The following is a 20,507-nucleotide window of genomic DNA, read 5'->3' as shown; positions in this document are numbered from 1 at the left end:
TCAGGAAAACCATCGCATTTGCATTGAAAATGTCTTTAATCCAGTCAATGAAAGGGAGCTCTTCTAGTCTTGAAGTAGTATAAAAGAGGCAAAGGAGACACCGAATGATTCGATTCTAGAGAATCGGCAAAAGAAGAAATAGGATCCTTTGAAATTGAGAAAATCTATTTCATAGTCAAGATTTTGGTTTTTTGCTTATAATAGTATATTAGTATATATGGTGATATGTTATTTACAATTTTAAATGAAATGACCATTATATTTGTAAAATCTAATCTAGAATATGAAATAGATCCTCTCAATTTCAAGTGACATTGAAATTGAAATTGAGAGTTATCCTATTGCAAAACTTTAACCACCTACCATTTCTTCTCAAATAATACGTAAGAGCTCTCCTATCAAAACATATATTTAATATACCCAGCATTTGATATAGAGAATGCTGCTCTTTTGAATACTTGTTACAGCGACAAATTCTGTGTAGGTAGAAACGAGCTACAAAAGTTAAACACCACATGACAATAAGATAATTGATCATCGCCTATTGGACACCCCACCCCCACCCCACCAAAAAAAAAAAAAAAAGAAGAGGAAAAAGGTTATTTATTATTTTGGAGAAAATGATGAGATATAAACTATCCAGATATACAATCTAACCATGTAAGATTTCATTCAAGAGAATTTGTAGTTCCATTTTGTTGCTACAAAGTTCTTTTACTTCTACTCGTTTTACTGTAGATCGCCAACACCTTCTGGAGAGGGCATCTACAAGGTAAAAAAGATGGAAAAAATAATAATAATAATAATAATAATAATAATAAAATCAGAAAATCACGTGACAAAATAAACGCAATAAATAAGCTGCATCTGAGAATATGACATCCAACAATTCCATCTAGTGGACTTCCTCAATAATAGGCATCTCCAAATAATCAAAATCAGTCACTTCAATTTTGTTTATTTTCTTTTCACTATGATAATATTTTGTCCCCAGGTACGAAATACGACAGATTTGATGACAAGCATAAGAGGAACATGACTACTTGTGACACATTTTGATTCGATGGTTGACCCCAAGAATGGTACAGTTGTGGTCTACAAGGGATAGTGTTACACGAAGAAGTATGGTCAAAATTTTATTTTATTACATCTAACGATATACATAAAGTCACATGGTCATTTCATAATTTTAAATGATGGGACATTTTATACACTATTAGATGCAATAAAATAAAATCTTAACCACAAAACGACTGATCCTTGTTGGCTTAATGTGGGAGATAAGGCATAGATTAATGCATTTTTTTCCTCCCCACCCCCCCCCCCCCCCCCCAAAAAAAAACCAACTTCATTGGTTTTATGCGATTTATGTTGCTCCTGCCTCTGTTGCAACAGTGGTAGATATTGTTGGTATATAATAATAAAATAAAGCATAACAAATGTCCAAGTATAGCATTTTCTATTTGGCAAGAGAGAGAAATATAAGGACGCACCAAACCCAGAGCTTCTGTTGCACTTCTATGACTCTCTTCACCGCAAACCCCAGCAAACATGTTCAACAGAAGTTCCCTCTGTTCTACTTTCAAATGTTTCTCTAGGCCTCGAGCAACCATCTCCATCTCAGGCTGCAGAAACACATCCATCATGAATCACATAGAAACCGAGGTATTTCGTCACAAAATTATTGCAACCACAAATTAAATGAATCGTAAAGCAAGCATATTAGGATTACTAAGAATACATTTTGTGACTATATTATTATCTAAGTATTGTTCATAACTCAGAAGCCATAAACAACCATAATTTCCATTCATAAAACTATATATATGATTCTAGAAACATGAGCCAAAGTCCATATAAAATGGAGCCAGAAGAGGCATCTAAACTATTTATTGAAGGTCAACCCTTTTCCAACTTCAGCAGTAACAGCCAGGAGTAATGAAAAACACAACCATTTTATATGCCCAGTATTTGATTTGCAAACAGTAAGGCGCAGCAAGCTTAAAGATCATTATGTAGCTAACTTAACAACCTCCACATACGACCAAGATTTTTAAACACCTGAAGTTTGTTGAGCTTCTATGCCAAAATAAGAACCTTCAGGCTTGACCAATTAAAGACCAAAAGGTCAAAGTTGCTACTACAGCTTCCACCTCTGGGGAAGCATATGAATGGGCTTGCTTGAATCATTCCAAGCTACCTAACTGTGGAAGGAAGTAGGTACAAGAGATTTCAACAGGAGTAAGACAGAAGACCAGTTAATATGATCTTATTGTTTGCATAGAAGACCGGCAACAGAACTACTACGAAGACTGCTAGCACCAAGGTCAGATAAACAGCTATAAGAGAAATGAAGATGAGCTATAGATAATTGGAAACTGAGTAGAATTGGGAGTATCTGCATTCCTAAGTACCAATGAAGTCAGATACAATGGCAACTCTGTAAAAAATACAAGAAAAATGCTTTTTACTACTATCATCGAAGGTAAATTCCACAAAAATATTTCAAAAAAGAACGATTATAAAGTGATATTTCTGAACTTTGCACAGTAAATATTGGAAAGCTAAAACACATACAGAGAACTCGTCGGGAGGAAATATCCGAAGAACAAGGCATATCTTTGACAATTCCAATTTTGCTTCAGCATGTTTTCCTTGCATTTCCAAAGCCTGAGGTCAAAACACAAATTTAACCACATAACAAAAGTACTAGAAATGTTTTTGTTTGGGTAAACTACACCAACCTTCTTCGACATTTGGAGAAATGTCAAGGCTTACCTCTTATTTTCAGAAACGTCAATCTGTTCCTTGAGATTTGTGATCCATATAACAGATACACCCTTACGACCACTCATGTGCCATTACAAACTGTGACAAAATTCTTCTCTCAAATTAAATTCCCATCCAAAGTAAACTCAGCTAATGGTCACTAAACCAGATTGATTAGATGACAAGAAAAACAGCAAGGCAGCCTCAAGGGGCAGTATCATTTCTTAAAATAGGAGTTAATCTGTGATATTTTCCCAAAACTCAAGGAAGGTACGTGTAATTTACCCTTTTTTATAAGTACATAATTCATTAATAGAAAGACAAATAGAAATAGACAATTAAGGGCCGCATTAACTTTACTAAAGTATGAAAATATTGCATTAGGAAAAGACTAAACATCCTAGTGAAGCCACCACAAATATTTGTTAGATACAGAAGAGCTATTGATATTTAGGTTTTTGAACTAAACAGTCACTTCTTAGGCAATATTCTAATCACTATAATTCATCAATGACAGGATATTAAATATTAAAAAAAAAAAAAAAACTAAAATCACTGTTCTCTGGTCCCATGATTTGTCAAAACTTCGTTCTTATGTACCCAAGCTTTTACAGTTTTACATACAATAATAATTACTGTATAGAAGAGTTCAAAGAGCCATTGAATCATATAAAGAAATTCAAATAAAATATTGATAAATTAAATCATTTCATTCTTTCTAGTTCAGTAAATCCCCTTAAGAACTTACCAATGGTTGTGGTTATGACAAAAAGGGAGCAGGTTCTCAATTCAACTTGAATCAACTATCAATCCACATTAAATTTGGGACGACTCCATAGGTCTTCGTCAGCTGATTAGGGTCAGTCACATTTTTTTTTTCTGTTATATTTTTTGTCTGTCATTCTATCAGAGATCTGAAACCATCTTCTCTATCACCTCCCAATTTAACATATCATTTTTTACCTTCTACACATTATCTTATTCCACCACTTGAATTAAATTACTATGTCTCAGTATTACACTACACAATACCCGTTGCACAGGATCAAGCCATCTTACATGACTCTCACATATTTTCCTCAATGGGAGTCACCCTTATCTTTGAAGGGAAGGCTTTATTTAATATCTCATCATATGTTCCATTTACCAGTCTAATTTTAGTTACGCTCATTTCATTAAAATGTCACTTTTTAACATCCCAGCATAGATTATAGCGGGTCTGTGTGACCCTATAAATGTTTCTTGTTAGTATTTTATGTTGGCAACATTTTGGTTGACAAAAATACTTTATGTAATGGTTGCATTTTAACAGGATAATCGGTCTTATTCAGAATCTTCAAGTTATATTGACAATATTTATTTCAAGCCATGTGCCTTCTCACAAGTTTCTAGAAGATGTTTATGAAGATTCTATGCAAATTCCAAGTCAGCTAGCTAGTTCTTGTGCAACCGTTCGAACGGGCTTTTGAAGGCGTCCGGACGCCCTACAATGTCTGAACGTCAGGGCAACACCGTCCAAATGCTAGGTCAAGCCTCTCCAATTTCTACACAGAGTTGGATTTCAGTCGACACTATTTAGGAAGTTTTTGCAAGACGTCCGTATGACGTGGTAACTTGGCCAGACGCTATCCAGCATTCCAGAATATTCTGGGGTTTCCTTTACAAGCACGGAAAGGAGTTACAGCGAAGACCGTTCGGACGCTCGGCCAAGCCGTTCAGACACGAACCTGTTATGGGAAGAATTACGCTATTTTGGAAAGGCGGTCACAGAAGACCATCCGAACAAAGCTATCTTCCATCCGGACACGTCATAGCCAGAGTCCGAATTTGTCTAGAATTAGATTTTCTGAAGCCTATATAAAGAGGGCTCTAAGCTTGTTATTTGTAAGAATTCGGTGTAGAATTTCATAGTGCTTAGAGAGGGTGTTTAGGGAGATTTGAAGATCAACTAGCTCTCAAGCCGTTGCTAGTATGTGCTCTTTGTTCATGTAAAGTCTATCTTAAGGGTTGGCCTTAAGGTAAAGAAATTCATCAAAAACCCTTTCAAGTAAGAGACTTGGTTGTGAAGCGTTTATGATGGACTTCGTGTTATAGTTAAAATGTATGACTACTGCAATAGATTTTGTGAGTACGAATGCTTTATAACTTGCTTTGTCATTGGATAATGAATTTCTTGGGTTTGGCTGCCCCGAAGTGGTGTTTCTCTTCACAGAGTTTCCACTTCGTCAACAAATATCTTGTCTCTTTTATTTTTCACATTTAAGATATTTTGTTGCACACGAACACACTTGGTAATTTAGAAGTCACTATTTTATTTACATTTCTCTTCAACTAAATAAGTATTTTAAGATCACCTAATACTGCCAATGCTATTCTCCACTTCATCCGCCCTACTCTTATTTACGAGTCACATCCTGCTCAATCTCCTATCCTTTTGAATTATTGATCCAAGCATCGAAAATTATCACTCTTCGGTATCTCTTGAACATAAATTTTTATTATCCCTCTATACCAATTTCTACTTTCACTAAAATTGCACTCCATATGCTCAGTTTAAGTTATACTTTACCTCAAACCCTTAGATTATAAAACATCCCTCCAGATTCCCAACTTAGGGTTAAGCCCAACATTAACTAAAATAGTATCATCTGCAAAAAGAGGAAGTGCTACATAAACTAAATGAAGAGAGAGAAAGAGAGAGCTCAATCAAAGTTCCAGCCTAGCCTCTTGGAACAAAGAATGTAATAACACTTGGGCAAAAAGCGGATCTAACAAATTCCAGCATCTCAAGAAAAAGAGAAATTTCAAAAATACTAGCCATGAGGTCCCCAAAACAATCAGAACTTTAAAAGTGTTCCAAAAGTACAATGGGATCTAGAGAGTTCTCAGAAGTGCAATGTTATAGTGTATCTTGCACACCCTGACAAATAGTCTGGATTTTGTGCAGAATAATGTTGAAAACCCTGCACCATCTGGAAATAGTAAAAAATCTCTAGATTTTACCACAATATAATCTTATTAGAAATGCCTACACCCACAAGAGGATAAACTGTTTGATCCAAATGCTACCAAACACGTTATCGATTCATAAGACTGAGAGAAGAAGAATTACCCATGACTGTAAAAAGCGTGAACGTGTACGTGAAGCAACAGCTGCCGACACAATTCTGGCAGCATGAATGTTTTCAAGCCCAATGTTTTCAGCAAGCCCAGCAACAAATTGCCGAGCATCTTCACCATCAATCTCAACAGAGGTGATATTACTTGGTGCCCTGCCATTTCCTCAACAAGTTACAACACCAGGAAAACATGCACAGATAAAAACTGGAGGTAGCAACTACCTATGGTGTTTGATTTATGCAGACCCAAAAACATACCAGGTGCAAACATTTAATACCAAGTCAATGGAAGCACGATAGAAGTAGTCACGTGTATTTTTTGTGTCAATAGTGACCCCTACTCCAGATGTCCTGCATAATTGACGTAACTGCTCACCATACAGGCAAAGAGGAGTCCAATGCATTATGGAAATGTCAGTTAATGAAACAAAATATTGTAACTAAATGATAAAATACTTGCAAAAAAGTTATTCCTGCACTGGTTTGAATTCCACCATACAATTCTTTCCAAATTTTGTAAATTAGTTCAATAGAAGCACAGACAGAGAAGAGAAAAATGATAAGAAGGTTTTGTAAGTAGAAAAATAAGAATCATGTACTAAGATACAAAGGTTTTTTCTTTATGTATAAGTATATACTAAGATACAAAGACTGAAATCAGAATGTCTATAAGGCATCCAATATATAAACTAATTGTCTTTTATATGCATTTTGGTTTGTTGGGAACATCTAAGATTCAACAAGAACAAAAATAGCCATTGTTTCCAACAAACATTTAACTTAAATGTCGCAAATATTCTCTCTCTCTCTCTCTCTCTCCCCCCGCTAGCGATGGCGCGTGCAGGCGCGTCCCGCTAACTTCCATCCTTAGATCACCATTTCTTCCTTCTTTTTCTTTCTTCGTTTAGGTAGACTGTTTATGTCCCCGTTTTGTTTCTTCTTGTTCGTACTATGTGATGCGGCTTTTCAGAGCTTGACGTTTCGAGGCTTGTCATGGAGCGTAGATTTGTCGTGGAAGCAAAAGAGTTCATTTTTTCGGTGAAGTAGGGTTTTTCAGTTCTGTGTTTGGAGGAAAAAGGAAGTCTTTTTTAGGGGTGGTGGTATTGGGCTCGTTGTGTTCCGCTTGGTTGGCAGACACGGTGAAGGAGGCGTTTAAGTCGCCGGGTATTATGGATTTTGTGAAGTCTTTTCGTGAGGAGTGGAAGCTGGTGATTGTTTGGAGAGGGGGAAATTAGGTAGGTAGGTTTCTAGAGGGGTCCTCTTTCGCAGCTGGTGGCCGAAAAGGGTCTATTTGGCTCCCAGAGGGTCGAGATGGACGGGGTAGGAGGCGATTTGCGGGTGAGCTGAGTTAGATGGTGGTGGTCCTAGAGTCATCGTCTGGGTCGTTGGTGGGTGCTATGGCAACTTCGGATTGGAAGAAGATGCAGCTTTTTTCCAGTGGGTTTCTTTTCGGGGTTAGAACCGAGAAGGGTGGGGTGGCTTCGTCTTACCAGAGGCGGTGCGTGGGACAACTAGTTTCTCTGTTGAGATCGCTGCTACATCAAGACCAAAGGCGGAGATGTGCGAGTTGGATCTGCTGCTGATGTCATGGTTCAGAGACGAAGAGGATTTGAGAGTGGCGAGGGACTGTTTTGATATGGAGGTGAAGACTTCGGGGTTGATGGAGAAGAAATCGACGATCCGGAGCTATGGTGGCAAAAAGAGCAGGACGTTGAAGCTGGATAGCCCTAGTTTCTTGAAGGTTCTTCTCGAGGTCCTCAAGTCAAAGCTCCTCAGATCAAACCTGGACCGGGTTGCTTCGTTTGTGGCCCAGCTTTTTGGGCTAGGACAGAAGCCCAATCGCTCCTCAAGTGTTAAATGTACTCGGGTTGGGTTTAAACCCATTTGGAAGAAGAAGAGAGGGTTGGTTTCGGTGGGACGTGGCTTCACTTTTGTAGGTGTGGAGTCCGGTTTGGGTTTGGGTTTGGATTCGATTTCGGGTATTTGTTCAAATATGGTTTCGGATTCGGGTCCGATTCCTGGCACTGATTCTTCTCATTTTCCTCTTCCAGTCTCTCCCATGGCTTCCTCAGAGGCTGGTTAGAAGCAATTTTATGATAATATGCCTCTGTGCTTTTTTCCCCATGTTCATGATCCTATGGACTTAGGGCGTGGGTCGGAGACTTCTACCTTGGGTCCTCAAGTTTCCCTTGTGATGAGCTCACTAAAAGGGAGGATTCTTCCTTTCTCATCCTTGGAAGAACCCACGTCCCAGCCTCTGATTCAGTACAAGCGTAAAGGGAGGAAGCCGAAGTTGGTGGTAGGTCAAGGAAAACACAAAGATGTGGGTTTTCTCAAGCGGGGGTTTCTAGAGTCGAGTTCGTCCTCTCTTTCATAGGCAAACTGTGGTTTCTCAGGCGGGGGTTGTTCTAGTCGAGCTCGCCCTCTCAATTCTACGGGTGGTCTCTAGGCTATCTCTCCTTTGGAGTTGTCTTTGGTGTGCTCTTCGATTTTCAGGGATAAGGGGGATAAAACTATGGCTTTCCTCTCTGCCCTTGGTGAGGATCATAGGCGATGGAATATGATTGAGGATTGTGAGCTTTAGGGGCTTAGGGTTGGATTGTTTTGTGGGCTATTCCTTATCGGGTTGGTGATGAGGTTGTTGCTTCTTGTATACTCCATGTGTACTAGGGGTGCCTTACGCTGTTTTTTTAATAAAATTGCAATTACTTATAAAAAAAAAAAAATTAACTGAATTAACTACAAACTGTGAAATTTTAATTTGTTTGCCATTTTGGCTATATGTATTCTAAATAATAGCTTCTCTACTCAAAGTGAACGTCCTGCACAAATATGTACTCTACCAACTTTTTTCAAACTAAAGGTCAAAATAAGTCCTATGACTCACTCTGAAACATCAGAACATAATTCAAAACTGGCTACTCATGTGAGGACCTTTTTCACCATCCCAAATCTAACCCAAGCCCACATAGAATTTTTTTTTTTTTTTTTTTTGGGATAAATAATTCAGATCTTATTGAGAAAAAAAAAGTTTAAACCCACGACACGAAGAGTATACAATATGGACTCAACCCTATAAGCTGCTACAATATAAAAAGCTAATCAAATCGACCAAATTTGTAGAGACAAAGTTAGGAACATTAACAAGAACCCAACCCAAGAGAGATCCTTTCTTTTTTTTTTTTTGATAAGTAACCCAAGAGAGATCTCAAAAGGGAAGATTTTAGAAAGAACACATTTGTCTCACAATCCTCGAAAATACGACGATCAATGAACATTTTGCACTTTAAGTTGAAAAAAAGGACTTCTGTTCAAGATGAAAGGTTCTCACATAAGATGTATAACAGCAGATTCATCCCTACTCTGAGAAGAGGGTTAGACTAACCACTCACCCAACCATATACACATGCATTTGTACTGCATGCATATTTACTTTCCACATGGTGTGACATGATGGGCAAGATTTGCATAGATTTCAAAAACTCTTTCCTCTTTTCAAAACATAAAACACACTTTTCCCAAAACATTTATCAAAAAATTCACTTTTCAAAACACAAAAAACAAAGCACAACACACTTAAGAAAACTTTTCACACCTTCTTATAGGAATATTTTGAGAAAACAGGCACTTAATTTTTAAATTTAGTATCTGAGTTTTCATTTGTTTCATAGGTGATACCAGAGTTCAGCAATTGACATGTAACAAGCCGTTAATATTTTGACGAAAAATGTAACAGAGGTACCAAACAGGTTTTTACCCAACTCAGGTACCACCTATGAAACAAATGAAAACTCAGGTACTAAATTTAAAAAAGCCTAAAACTCAAGTACCAATAGGGTATTTAACCCTATTATTTATAAAAAGATTTTTTTTTTTTTAGAGAGAGAGGTGGCGTCACCACTCCACGCAACCACCTCTATCCTTGTCAGAAGTGGCCCATGTGGCCCCCTCAACCGGATAGGGTTGGTTGCGCCGCCACCCTTCTCCACTAAGGATGGCCACACAGTCGCTCTCTCTTTTTAAATTTTTTTATAAATAAGCTCCAGACCTGTTTGTGTTTTTCTAAAATAAGCATGTTTAGTATTTGTTTCTTTGAAAACACAAAACACTTTTCAAAAAGTTTACCAAACAATTTTCATAAATGGATCTCGCAGAAACATTTTTTCAAATGTGGACCGCAACACATCAGGTCTATACTGTCTAAGTGGCTTCCTCCACTGATGATCTTTCTTTCAGAAAGAAGTTACATGACTCACACATACACAGGCATGCTTGCACCCAAACACAGCCACCCATTTTTCAATACATGCAGACATATAATTGCATTCATCTACTTAGGTATTCAGTATCCAAACGCCAGTACGTGGACAAAACAAACAGGTCATCTCAAGAAAATAATAGATTTTCTGTATCGAAAATCTGTTTCGGTGGTCAAAAAAGGATAAAAGATGTGTATCTCTAAAAATCTTTTATGATACTGAACTTGACAATCAAAGAAATACATAATAGCACTGACCTGAATAATATCATCATCCATTATGTCCTTTCCACTCGTTCTATTGTCCATGATCACTGGAAAACAAGTGGATGAGTTATGATTTGAAGAAGCAAGCATGACCATAAACATCAAGAAAACTAAAAAAATCCATAAATTTTAACTACAGAAAACACAAAGTCCAGCAATAAGACCAAGCTTGTGAAAATATTTATGATATTAATGGACAACGAAACAGAATAGATATGTAATCCAAAAGTCCAAATTTAATTTATGCACACAATAAAATAAATTAAATATATATATATAAATTGTGTGCATAAATTAAATTTGGTTCATGGATTTGAGAAATCTTTGAGGAATGGCATGTTTTAAGAATGAACAAGGTGGAAGAGTCAAGTCACAAGTAACCTGACATCAAAGAGGGAAGTGAGCTACAGATCTACGAACGCCAGAGCCAGCCTTTTACTGGGCTGCAGATCTACGAACTGCATCTCCTATGGAGATGTAGCGAGATGGAGAAGAGATTTACTGTGGAGGCGAAGGCTTTTGCTTTCGTGGTTTTGGATGGGGCGTCGGTGTTGAGGGTGGCGGAGAAGAGAAAAAGGTTTTTGGGCGAGGTTGTCCTGAGTGTTCAGTGCTCAGAATGGTTAGCGGCGACACTGGAGATGCTGTTGGGTATACCGGAAGAACAAGATGTTATCAAGTCATTCCGAGAAGGCTCAAAAGTTCTGATTGCTCGGACGGGTGGGAACAAAGCTGGGCGCTTCTTAGAGGCGACAACTTTTGGGCTGGGCGGTCGAAAAGGGTTAATTTTCATCCCTGAGGGTCGTGGAGGGAGGGGATGGCAGAAATTCTACGGAGAGTTGAGTAAGGCTGTCGATTTCCTCTCTACTACGGTGGGTACAGGGCTTTGTCCCTCGTCTTCGTCGACCAAGAAGGATGCGAAGGCTTTAGGGCCGAGTTTGGGTTTGGCTTCAAAGTGGACGGGACCATCTTTTGCGGAGGTGTTGTGCTCGGTTCCGTCCAACGCTGTGAAAAAACTGCCCGCCGAGGGGGATCATCGTTCTGGGTTGAGGGTATCGTCGGAGGAGCCGGTAGCTCTTGTGTCCCCCCCGGCGACGAGTCATACTGAGCAAGTACTGAGCTCGGCGGTGGGTTGCTTCGCTGTGGAGTCTCGTCCGGCTGACCCGTTGGTTAAAGACCGGTCGCTTGATTCGCTGGGTAAAAGGCCTTCTCCAAATTCAAATTCGAATTTCGAATTTTCGATGTTGCGCACGTGGAGCAAGCTGGTCAACGGGTTGAAAGCGGTCTTGGGTCGGGCTATTAAGAATTTTTTGGGCCGGTTTGTCGGGTTTGGCCTAGGTCGAAAACGTTCTGGTTTTCGCTTGGCCCGACTCTTGCCGATACCTAATTCTCGATCGTCTACAATCTCGCCGGAGTTGAAGCCAGAGTCTGTTTCTGGGTTGTCTCTCAGTCGGCCTTCTCCTAGAGGTTTGGTGGCTCCTTCGTTAGAGGAGGGTATAGCAGCTCTAGGGGCGTCTCCTTTTCCGGCGCCGTCTCTTGCTCTTCTTCGGCCGGAGCCTTCTTCGCCGGCAGTTCCAGAGGCTTCTCCGGTTCGGACGTCGTCTTCTGGGCTCTCTCTGGTTCGTTCTCCTCATGGGGGTATGGAGGTTCCTTTGCCGGGGGAAGGTTTTGAAGCCCCAGGGGTGCTTCCTGTTCTTCCGGCGCCGGCGCCGTCACCGGCTGTTCCAAGGGTTGTTCCAGCTCGATTTTCATTTTCAGGGGAAGAGTCTAGCTGCTTGAAGGTAGTACCTAGCCGGGCTACTGCCTCTAAGCCTTTCAGGTTTCCCCCCTCGCCGGTTCAGGTGTCTCTTCCTCCGGTGGTCCAGGTTGATTCTCTGTCGGCTCTGGTGTCCCCTCCTCTGCTTTGCAATCCGGTCGATGCTTCTGTGGCGGCCTCTCAACTCACGTCCCCTCCTTCCATTGGAGCGACTGAGTTGGGGGAGAAATTGAGCTCTTCGTTCCCCGTAGTCTCGAAGCCATTTCATAGTTATATCAAGAAGGCGAGGGTTCTCAGGGAAGGGGTTTCGTTGAAGTGGAACGAGGTGCTTCTTTCAGACTCCTTGAAAGCATCGAAGATGGTTGCCGACTTAGCTGTTAAGAAGGTTTCGGCTGTAGAGACTCCAACGAAGAAAGTTGCAGAGCTTCCAATGAAGACGGGCATTCTCAAAAAAGGGTTTCTTAACCCCCGCCCAAATAAGCCAGCCATTATGGATTCGCCTCGGAAGGTTATCGATGTAGGGATGGTCAGGCCTTCCTCCCCTCCTAGAGGTTGCTCCACTTCTTCATCCGTTGAGGGTAATAGCTTCTCCCAATCTCGGAATTGGCCGATCGGTTTTGATCATAACGGGGAGATTGTGGTTTGGGAGGAGGACGTTGATCTTTGGGATGTGTCGCCTTTGGATTGGGCGCTAGAGGATGCTTTTGGGGACGAGGCGTTGGCTATTTGGGATGCCATGGAAGAAGAATTTCAGCGTGACAAGATGATATCGCGCCAAAAGTCTAAAGGAAAGAGGGAGCTTCTAAATCTGCATAGCTCTATCAACTATGACGACGATAAATCTTCCGCTAGGCGCAGGATAGGAAAGGACTTTATGTTGTAGAGTTGTGTGCCTTTATTGCTTGGGTGGGTCTGTGGGTCATCCATCGGGTTCAGTTTTTGCTTGGTTTATTTTGAGGAGTGTTTCTCTTGGGTTTTTCTCGGGTTCTGGGGTTTTTCCTTTGGTTTTTGGGGGTCCTGTTGGGGTATTGGGGTTGGGTTCGGTGTTCCTTTTATGCTTGTTAGGGGTTTTCTTGTGGGTTTCCTGTGGGTTTCTTGTGGGTTTTCTTGGGTTTTTATGTGGGTTAGCTGAGTTTGCTTCTATGTATACTTCCTGTGTACTTAGGGGCGCCTTACGCTTTTTTTAATGAAATTATCTTACTTATCAAAAAAATTTATGCACACACAATCCACGGAGATATATAACAATTATGATGTGTCTGTTCTTATGCTGCTAATAGATTAACTTCACAAAATGTTCTTGAAATTTTAGATTATACACTCAATAGTAGCAATGCCCATTTAGATGAGAGCTACAGAACTCAGCTTGGGCTACTACTCAAAATCTGGAAGGGCATGCTGAGATAACAGCTTAATACATACATAGAAAGAGTAGGGACTGCGCTTTTTATACAATAATTGCAATTACTTATCAAAAAAAAAAAAAAAGAGTAGGGACTGGCCTTCACTTTACATGCTTTCTTTAATTAAGTTTAAGCACCACATCACATCTTATGCAGCAGCAGATCAAATCTGCCAGCCAATCAACACTTCATGTAGCAAAACTAAGATTCCATTAGAAAAATAGTTGATGACTCATGCAACTTGCGTAACATTAAATATGTCACGAGTGTGCAAGACTAAAAACGTTGTACCTTACACTGTTAGGAAGCAAATGTTTTTTTTTAAAAAATAAAAAAATCTGGATAAGTAAAGGATATTTTATTAATAACTAAAGAAAGAATCAAGTACAACAGTTCTGTATAAAGATGCCTCCTGAATTACAATTGAAAGATTGAAAAACTTAAGAAAATCCAAGAAGGAATGATCATTGAGACTGCCAAAGGAAATAATCCAATCACACAACATTTTCAGAACATAGACTTAAGGTTTCTAATTTCTAAGTGAGCCCAACAGCATTGAAGGTCTGACTGTTTCTATCACACCAAATAATCTGCACAAGACAAGAAACAGCTTGCATTTTTTTTTTTATTAGTTCTACTAGCTAGGTGGCTTCTTGTGTATACTTCTTGTATATCTAAGAGTACCTTACGCTTTTAATGAAATCTCGATCACTTATCAATTTTTTTTTAAGTAATGCATTTCATTAAAAGTACAAAGGGGCGCAACCCTAGTAGACATGAAGTATAGAAGAGAAAAAACCCTTTAATGAGAAAAAGAAGAACAAATAACCACAAATTCAAAAAAGTTAATTTTTTTTTTTTTTTGATAAGTAATTGCAAAAAAAAAAAATAAATAACTTTTTTGAATTTGTGGTTTTTTGTTCTTCTTAAAAAAATAAATAAATAAAAAATTGTGAGATATTAGTAGCTCATATCCATATATAACGTGATTTGACCAAGATCTTCTTTAGCTCTTCTACTGAAATCTCTTGATCTTCAAAAAACTTCGCATTCCGCTCTCTCCAGATGCACCACATTAAGCACAAATGGGACATCCTCCAAGCGTCTAAAATGAAACGACTTCCCAACTGACCTCTCCAATAAGCCAACTCCTCTATCACTCTTCTAAGCATGAACCATTCTACTCCGAAAATGCGAAAAATTGAAGTCCATAATTCTCTTGCCACTTTAAAATGACGAAGAAGATGATCTATGGATTCTTCGCTCTTTTTACACATACAACACTAGTCAACCACTATGGCTTTCCTCTTCCTTAGGTTGTCCAAAGTCAGAATCTTCCTAAGTGCCATCATCCACACAAAGAAACTCAATCTCGATGGAACCTTGACTCTCCAAATACCCTTATAAGGAAATGATGAACTAGTTGGAATGGATAATGCTTGATCAAACAACCTCACTTCAAACTTCTGCCTCTTAGATGGCATCCCTCAACTACTATCCCTGCCACCTTGTCTCACTCAGAGAGAGTGAAACATATTAAAAAATGCAATCACAAAGTCTACCTCCCACACGTCTAATAAAAGATAAATTCCACTGAAGATTTCCATTAGAAAACTAGAAATGATCTACCACCAATGCCTCCTTACAGCAAGCAATACTAAACAACTCCGAAATTTTTTCCTTCAGTGGTTGATTCCCCACACCATAAATCATGCCAAAACCTTATCTTGGTTCCATCTTCCACTTCATATCTAACAAATCTTGAAAAAGACTCCCCACCCCCTCCTTATATGTTTCCACACTCCAACATGTAAACATCTTCAAGACAATTTAACCATCACCAAAGAAAGTTAGAAAAAGGAGAAAATACAAGGGACCACAAGTCTCTAACAGCTAGACAATGTAGCAAGACGTGATCTACTGTCTAACTAGTAGATTTAAACATATAACACAAATCCACAAAGATTTTCCTTCTCTTGCCAAGATTTTGAACCAAAGCTTGCAAAAAGTGAGTGAAATTTTTTACTAAACTAGAAAGAAAATGATTCATTTCATCTTTGGAACAAAAAGAAATTTGACAGAGTGAACACAATTTCTTTGTTTGGATGCAACAAGAAATGGAAAAAAAACAAAAAACAAAAAAAAACACCAAATATTTCTTTCACCATCAAATAGCTTAATATATTTACGAGGAAAAAATACAAAAAATAAAAATAAAAAACTAAGTAAAGGACATGTTGCATAAAAGTAACTCTAGGTCCATCAGTAAAAAATGACTAAGGGCTAAAATCACCACTTTAACTCTGTTCATTGAAGTACCTACCCATCATGCTCTTTCTTTTCTTTTTTTCTTTTTTTCTTCTTCCGGATGAATAACACCCTAACTATTTAATTGACTTAACCTTTTTTTTTTAAATCAAAACTTAAGACTTCTCGTAAAATTATAGCTAACAGAAAACTCATGGGATTGATCTCCACTTGTTTCTCGAGGAGTTGCATTTGGTACATGGATTATTAAAGTTAAGAATTTCTTATCATCAAGGGTTGTGTGTGTGTGTGTGTGTGTGTGTGTGTGTGAGAGAGAGAGAGAGAGAGAGAGAGAGAGAGAGAGAGAGAGAGAGTAATAACCCACCCCAAACGATACAATATTGTCTGCTTTTGACTCTCGCGAACCAGACTTTTCAAGAGGTCACTCATCCTTGCACTACTCTCATAAAAGTATGCTTAACTATAGAGTTTTGATAGGTTTATGGTTATCACAGTTTTAAAACGCGTTGTGTCAAAAAGGGTGCGAATGAGGTGAGATCCTTCTATGAAGAGCTTATTAGGAAAGATGGCCCACTTTTTCCTTCTTTTCCCTGGAAGAATATATGGCGTGTTAAGGCTTCAACAAGGGTAGCTTTTTTCGTTTGGTCAACTGCTTTGGGCAAAATATTGACGCATGATAACTTGCGTAAAAAGAATATTATAGTGATTGAGTGGTGTTTTTTGTGTAAGAAGCATGGGGAGTTTATTGATCATTTGTTGCTTCACTGCAAAATCACTGGGATCTTTGGAGCTATATTCTTATTTTATTTGGGATAAAGTGGGTTATGCCACGAATGGTGTTGGAGTTGTTGAATAGTTGGGGGGCAGCGATTGGGTGTAGTCATGCTAAATAAGCTTGGCAGTTAACTCTTTTGTGCTTATTGTGGTGTATTTGGAGGGAGCGGAATGCGCGGCTCTTTGAAGACGTAGAGACATCTATGGTGGAGCTACAAAAGCGGTTGCTCAATACATTATATATTTGGATAGTGTCCCATTATAGCTTAAGTGTATTTACTTATGTAGACTTTTTAAAATTATTCTCTGTTCGTCCCTTTTAGAGGTTCTCTTGTATACTTCCCATGTATAAGGATTGCACCCCCCTGCGCTATTTTTATAAATTGCAATTACTTATAAAAATAAATAAATAAATAAAATTTCCATACGCATGCGATGTGGGACGTCGCAATCACCCCTTCTTGGGAACCCAGTGCCCCCACTAACGACCCTTATGAGATCACCTCATTCTTGACATTGCAGTGAGAAACCACTGACAAACCTTATGGGCTTGTGCACACCCCCCAATTCAGGCTGGACAATGGCTTTGATACCATTTGTAACGACCCTCCCGAAACGACACAATATTGTCCTTTTTTTATCCCCCGAACCAGACTTTTCAAGAGGTCACCCATCTTGATACTATTCTCACAGAAGCACGCTTATCTATGGAATTCTAATAGGTTCATGGTCATCACGACTTTAAAACGCGTTGTGTCAAAAAGAGTGCGAATATACATATAAGCACATATTCATTCTCATAACCAGGCAATGTGGGATGTCACAGAGAGAGAGAGAGAGAGAGAGAGAGAGAGAGAGAGGGGTTCTGGTAATAACATTTTGCTACATTTGTAAAGCTGACAGTATAGGAGAAGAGTTTCTGTCTTGTCTTAAACAGTTTCATTTCCATCAAAATCAAAACAATTTTGATTGAAAAAAAAAAAAAAAAAAACACCAAAATTATAAGAATTTCAAGTGGCATCTCCTCCATTCTCAAATCAAGGGTGGAGGGTCAGATCACAGGTTCAATCAATAAGAATGTTTTTTTTTGATAAGTTAGGTTCAATCAATAAGAATGTTGGGGGTTGTATTTACCCAAAAAAAAAAACATATAATTTGATCTGAAATCATGTGCTTATTAACCTCATCAAACAAGGGGAAATTTAGTTGCAATCCAAAATGATTTTAAATCAGCCCAAACCTGAGTGATACATTTGAAAAACCAATCATAAATATTAACAATCACTCAGCTAAACTTTACAAGCATTCCTGATAGTGTTGTAAGTAGCCTATCCATTAGTGAGCACAAGAAAAGTAGAAATTTCACTGAGCAGAACATTCAACGAAATTTCAATAATTATAAAATATGTAAAATTCAAATAACAGCAATTAGCAGTAAAACCAAATTCAAGCCAACAATACTTAACGAATTCAAAAACAAGGAGCAGAACAGAAATACCAACAGAATCATTTAACAAACAAACACCGACCTCGAATCAACCTGTCGGCTTCCCTCTGATACTCCTCCTTATTCAACACCAAACCCGGCCGCGACATCGAAACTGGCCACCATTTCGGCAACTTCTTCTCGTGGCTTCGAACACGATTCTTCCAAACCCTCCCCGACACTCCCGCATTTGTGCCCAAAGCCGGCGATAGCGGATTGCCCGAAGCCCTAATTTTCCTCTCCACATTGGCACTCATCCCCACAACAACCTCTCTTCCCCCAAGACTCCGGTCCCTCCGCACCACTACCGGCCCGTTTCGAGACCCGGACAGGCCCCGACGAAACGCTAGCCCCAATCTAGCCAAAACCCTAAAAGCGAAGACCAAAACGAAGCTCCAAACGACCAGACCGCCCACGAAGTATACCGTGGAGCGGCGACACGAGACGATAACTCGACGGTTATCGTCGAGGGCGATCAGGGTTCGGAGGTCTTCGTAAGCGTCTCTGGCAGAGTAAACAATTTTGTGGATTTGTGATTGCGAGGAGTGGTGAAGGGTATGGAGGAACGACGACGTTTGGGCGGAGAGGTCGTTGAGGTCGATGACGGTTTGAAGGTTGGCGTCGTCAGGGGAGGGGGAGGTGGTGGTGGTGGTGGAGGTGAGCTTATGATTCCTTCGCCGGTGAGTACGACGTCGTCGTGGGCGCATGGAGGAGAGGGCGGCGAGGCATTGGGTGCGGTGGTGGTGTGGGAGTAGGAAGCGTGAAAAAGAGTGGATATGGGTTAGTGCGTTTGCAGAGTTCATATATAAGACAGAGAGAGTTGCGAGCGGAGGGAAGAGTTTTTGCTACGCCTTGTTTCCTCGCTCTCGCTGAGATGATTGTTGAGGGTAGTTTCTATGGCTGACCGCAATTTCGTTATGGACACAAGAAAACTTGAAACTGAAACATCGCCGTCGTCTTCTTCTATTTTCTTCATTTATACTTATGCTGGACGGACCCACATCATGGTTATTATTATTTTATTATTCATGTTTTTGGCATAAATTTTAAAAATAAAATAAAAATGAAAAAGGTTAAGCATTATTGATTAAGTTTAGGGAAAAATCAAAAATTAGTCCTTATGTTTTTATTAGTTCTCGTATTTTCAATTTCGACAATTAAGTTTTTAGATTTTTATCTGCGCTTGAAACCGATTATTTTGTTATCATAATGACTCGTTACAAATGAGAATAGTTTGCCACATCGCATCCGTCAACCCAATGCAAGACCAGTCAAATTGTCATGTCATGCATAAAAAAAATAAAAAAATAAAAAATAAAAAATAAAAAAGAAGAAGAAGAAAGAAACAAACAAAAAACTATAGAAGAGGTAGGGTGATTCGACCACCTCTTTAAGTCGCATATGAGGGGTCCATCTAAAATCCAAATGATGCGGTTGGACCACTCCTATTTGAAGGGTTGTTTGAGTCACCCCAAAAACACTTGATGGTGGTTGGGTCTGCCTCCACTCCCTTACACAAAATGCTTTACTTATTTTTTGTATTTTGTATTTTATAATTTTTAGGACATAATTATAATTTCACATCAAGTGATTACATGGTGACCAAGTGATTCTTGACGTGGTACTACAAATGTTATTTGATTCAAAATTTAATAGTGATTCATTTAAAATTTAGTGCTATGCCATTGGTGTGGGAGTGGGAGTGGGGGACTAAAGTATGTCTCAAAAGTTAATAGAGGGACTAATTTTTAAAGTTATGAAAACCCTAGGAATAATAATTCTTTTATTTGGAAGTGGTGGGAATAATTTTTGAATATGTCAAAACCCAATAACTAATTTTTTATTTTCACTTTATTTTATTGACTAGTAGGTAGAGATGGGTAGATGGATATGGAGATTCCGGATCACCGGCGCTAATGATTCTAGATTCAAATTTTCCATTGCAAAAAACGATAACAGTGATTTTTTAATATATTGTATATTTATTATATTAAAAAATTGAAAGATCTTATTTAGAATTTTTTATTAAAGCTTAATTAATGTTGGACTGCCCTTGCTTAGGATTATCAGATAAGAAGGGTTATGTTTCTTTCCTCAAATTCCATTCGAGAAATGCTACGATACCCTTTTTTTTTTCCTTCTTTTTTTTTTTTTTTTTTATTTTTTCAAATTTACTGTGCCACAACCTCATAAGATTATGATATATTATTTGGGGATAATTTTTTTAAAAAGTGTAGTATTTTTCTTGAAGAAATGCTATTTAGTACAAAATAGCACGTGATTGGCCTAGAGAAACATGGTTCCCAGAGTCACGTGTCCATGTGTGGTTGGGTAATGGACGTAGGGTGTCTTTGAAAGTAGAAAATTCAGTGTTTGGGAGAAAAGAGTAATGCTATAAGACGCACTTTCA

The 20,507-nt window shown here is 38.9% G+C and overlaps 1 protein-coding gene across 2 annotated transcripts; it reads right to left on the bottom strand.

Annotated features, from left to right (window-relative positions):
* Positions 1 to 377: 377 nt before the first annotated feature.
* On the bottom strand, positions 378 to 19,035 carry LOC133851897 (uncharacterized). Of its 2 annotated transcripts, none has more exons than XM_062288526.1 (7): positions 18,141 to 19,035; positions 10,405 to 10,460; positions 6,147 to 6,256; positions 5,882 to 6,041; positions 2,578 to 2,670; positions 1,494 to 1,625; positions 378 to 765 (listed from the first exon to the last, which is right to left on the bottom strand). In XM_062288526.1, the coding sequence occupies exons 1-7, from the start codon at positions 18,898 to 18,900 to the stop codon at positions 730 to 732; spliced, it is 1,347 nt and encodes a 448-aa protein (XP_062144510.1). In that variant the 5' UTR covers positions 18,901 to 19,035; the 3' UTR covers positions 378 to 729. The 2 variants fall into 2 exon arrangements, 1 of the variants encoding a protein (XP_062144510.1); XR_009895853.1 differs by lacking the exon at positions 378 to 765 and adding an exon at positions 2,779 to 2,868 and having other exon boundaries at positions 1,582 to 1,625.
* Between the last annotated feature and the right edge of the window lie 1,472 nt (positions 19,036 to 20,507).

This window comes from Alnus glutinosa, chromosome 1 (assembly GCF_958979055.1).
Source record: "Alnus glutinosa chromosome 1, dhAlnGlut1.1, whole genome shotgun sequence".
In the NCBI taxonomy this organism is placed as follows: domain Eukaryota; kingdom Viridiplantae; phylum Streptophyta; class Magnoliopsida; order Fagales; family Betulaceae; genus Alnus; species Alnus glutinosa.
This window is presented reverse-complemented; position numbering and strand designations above follow the sequence as displayed.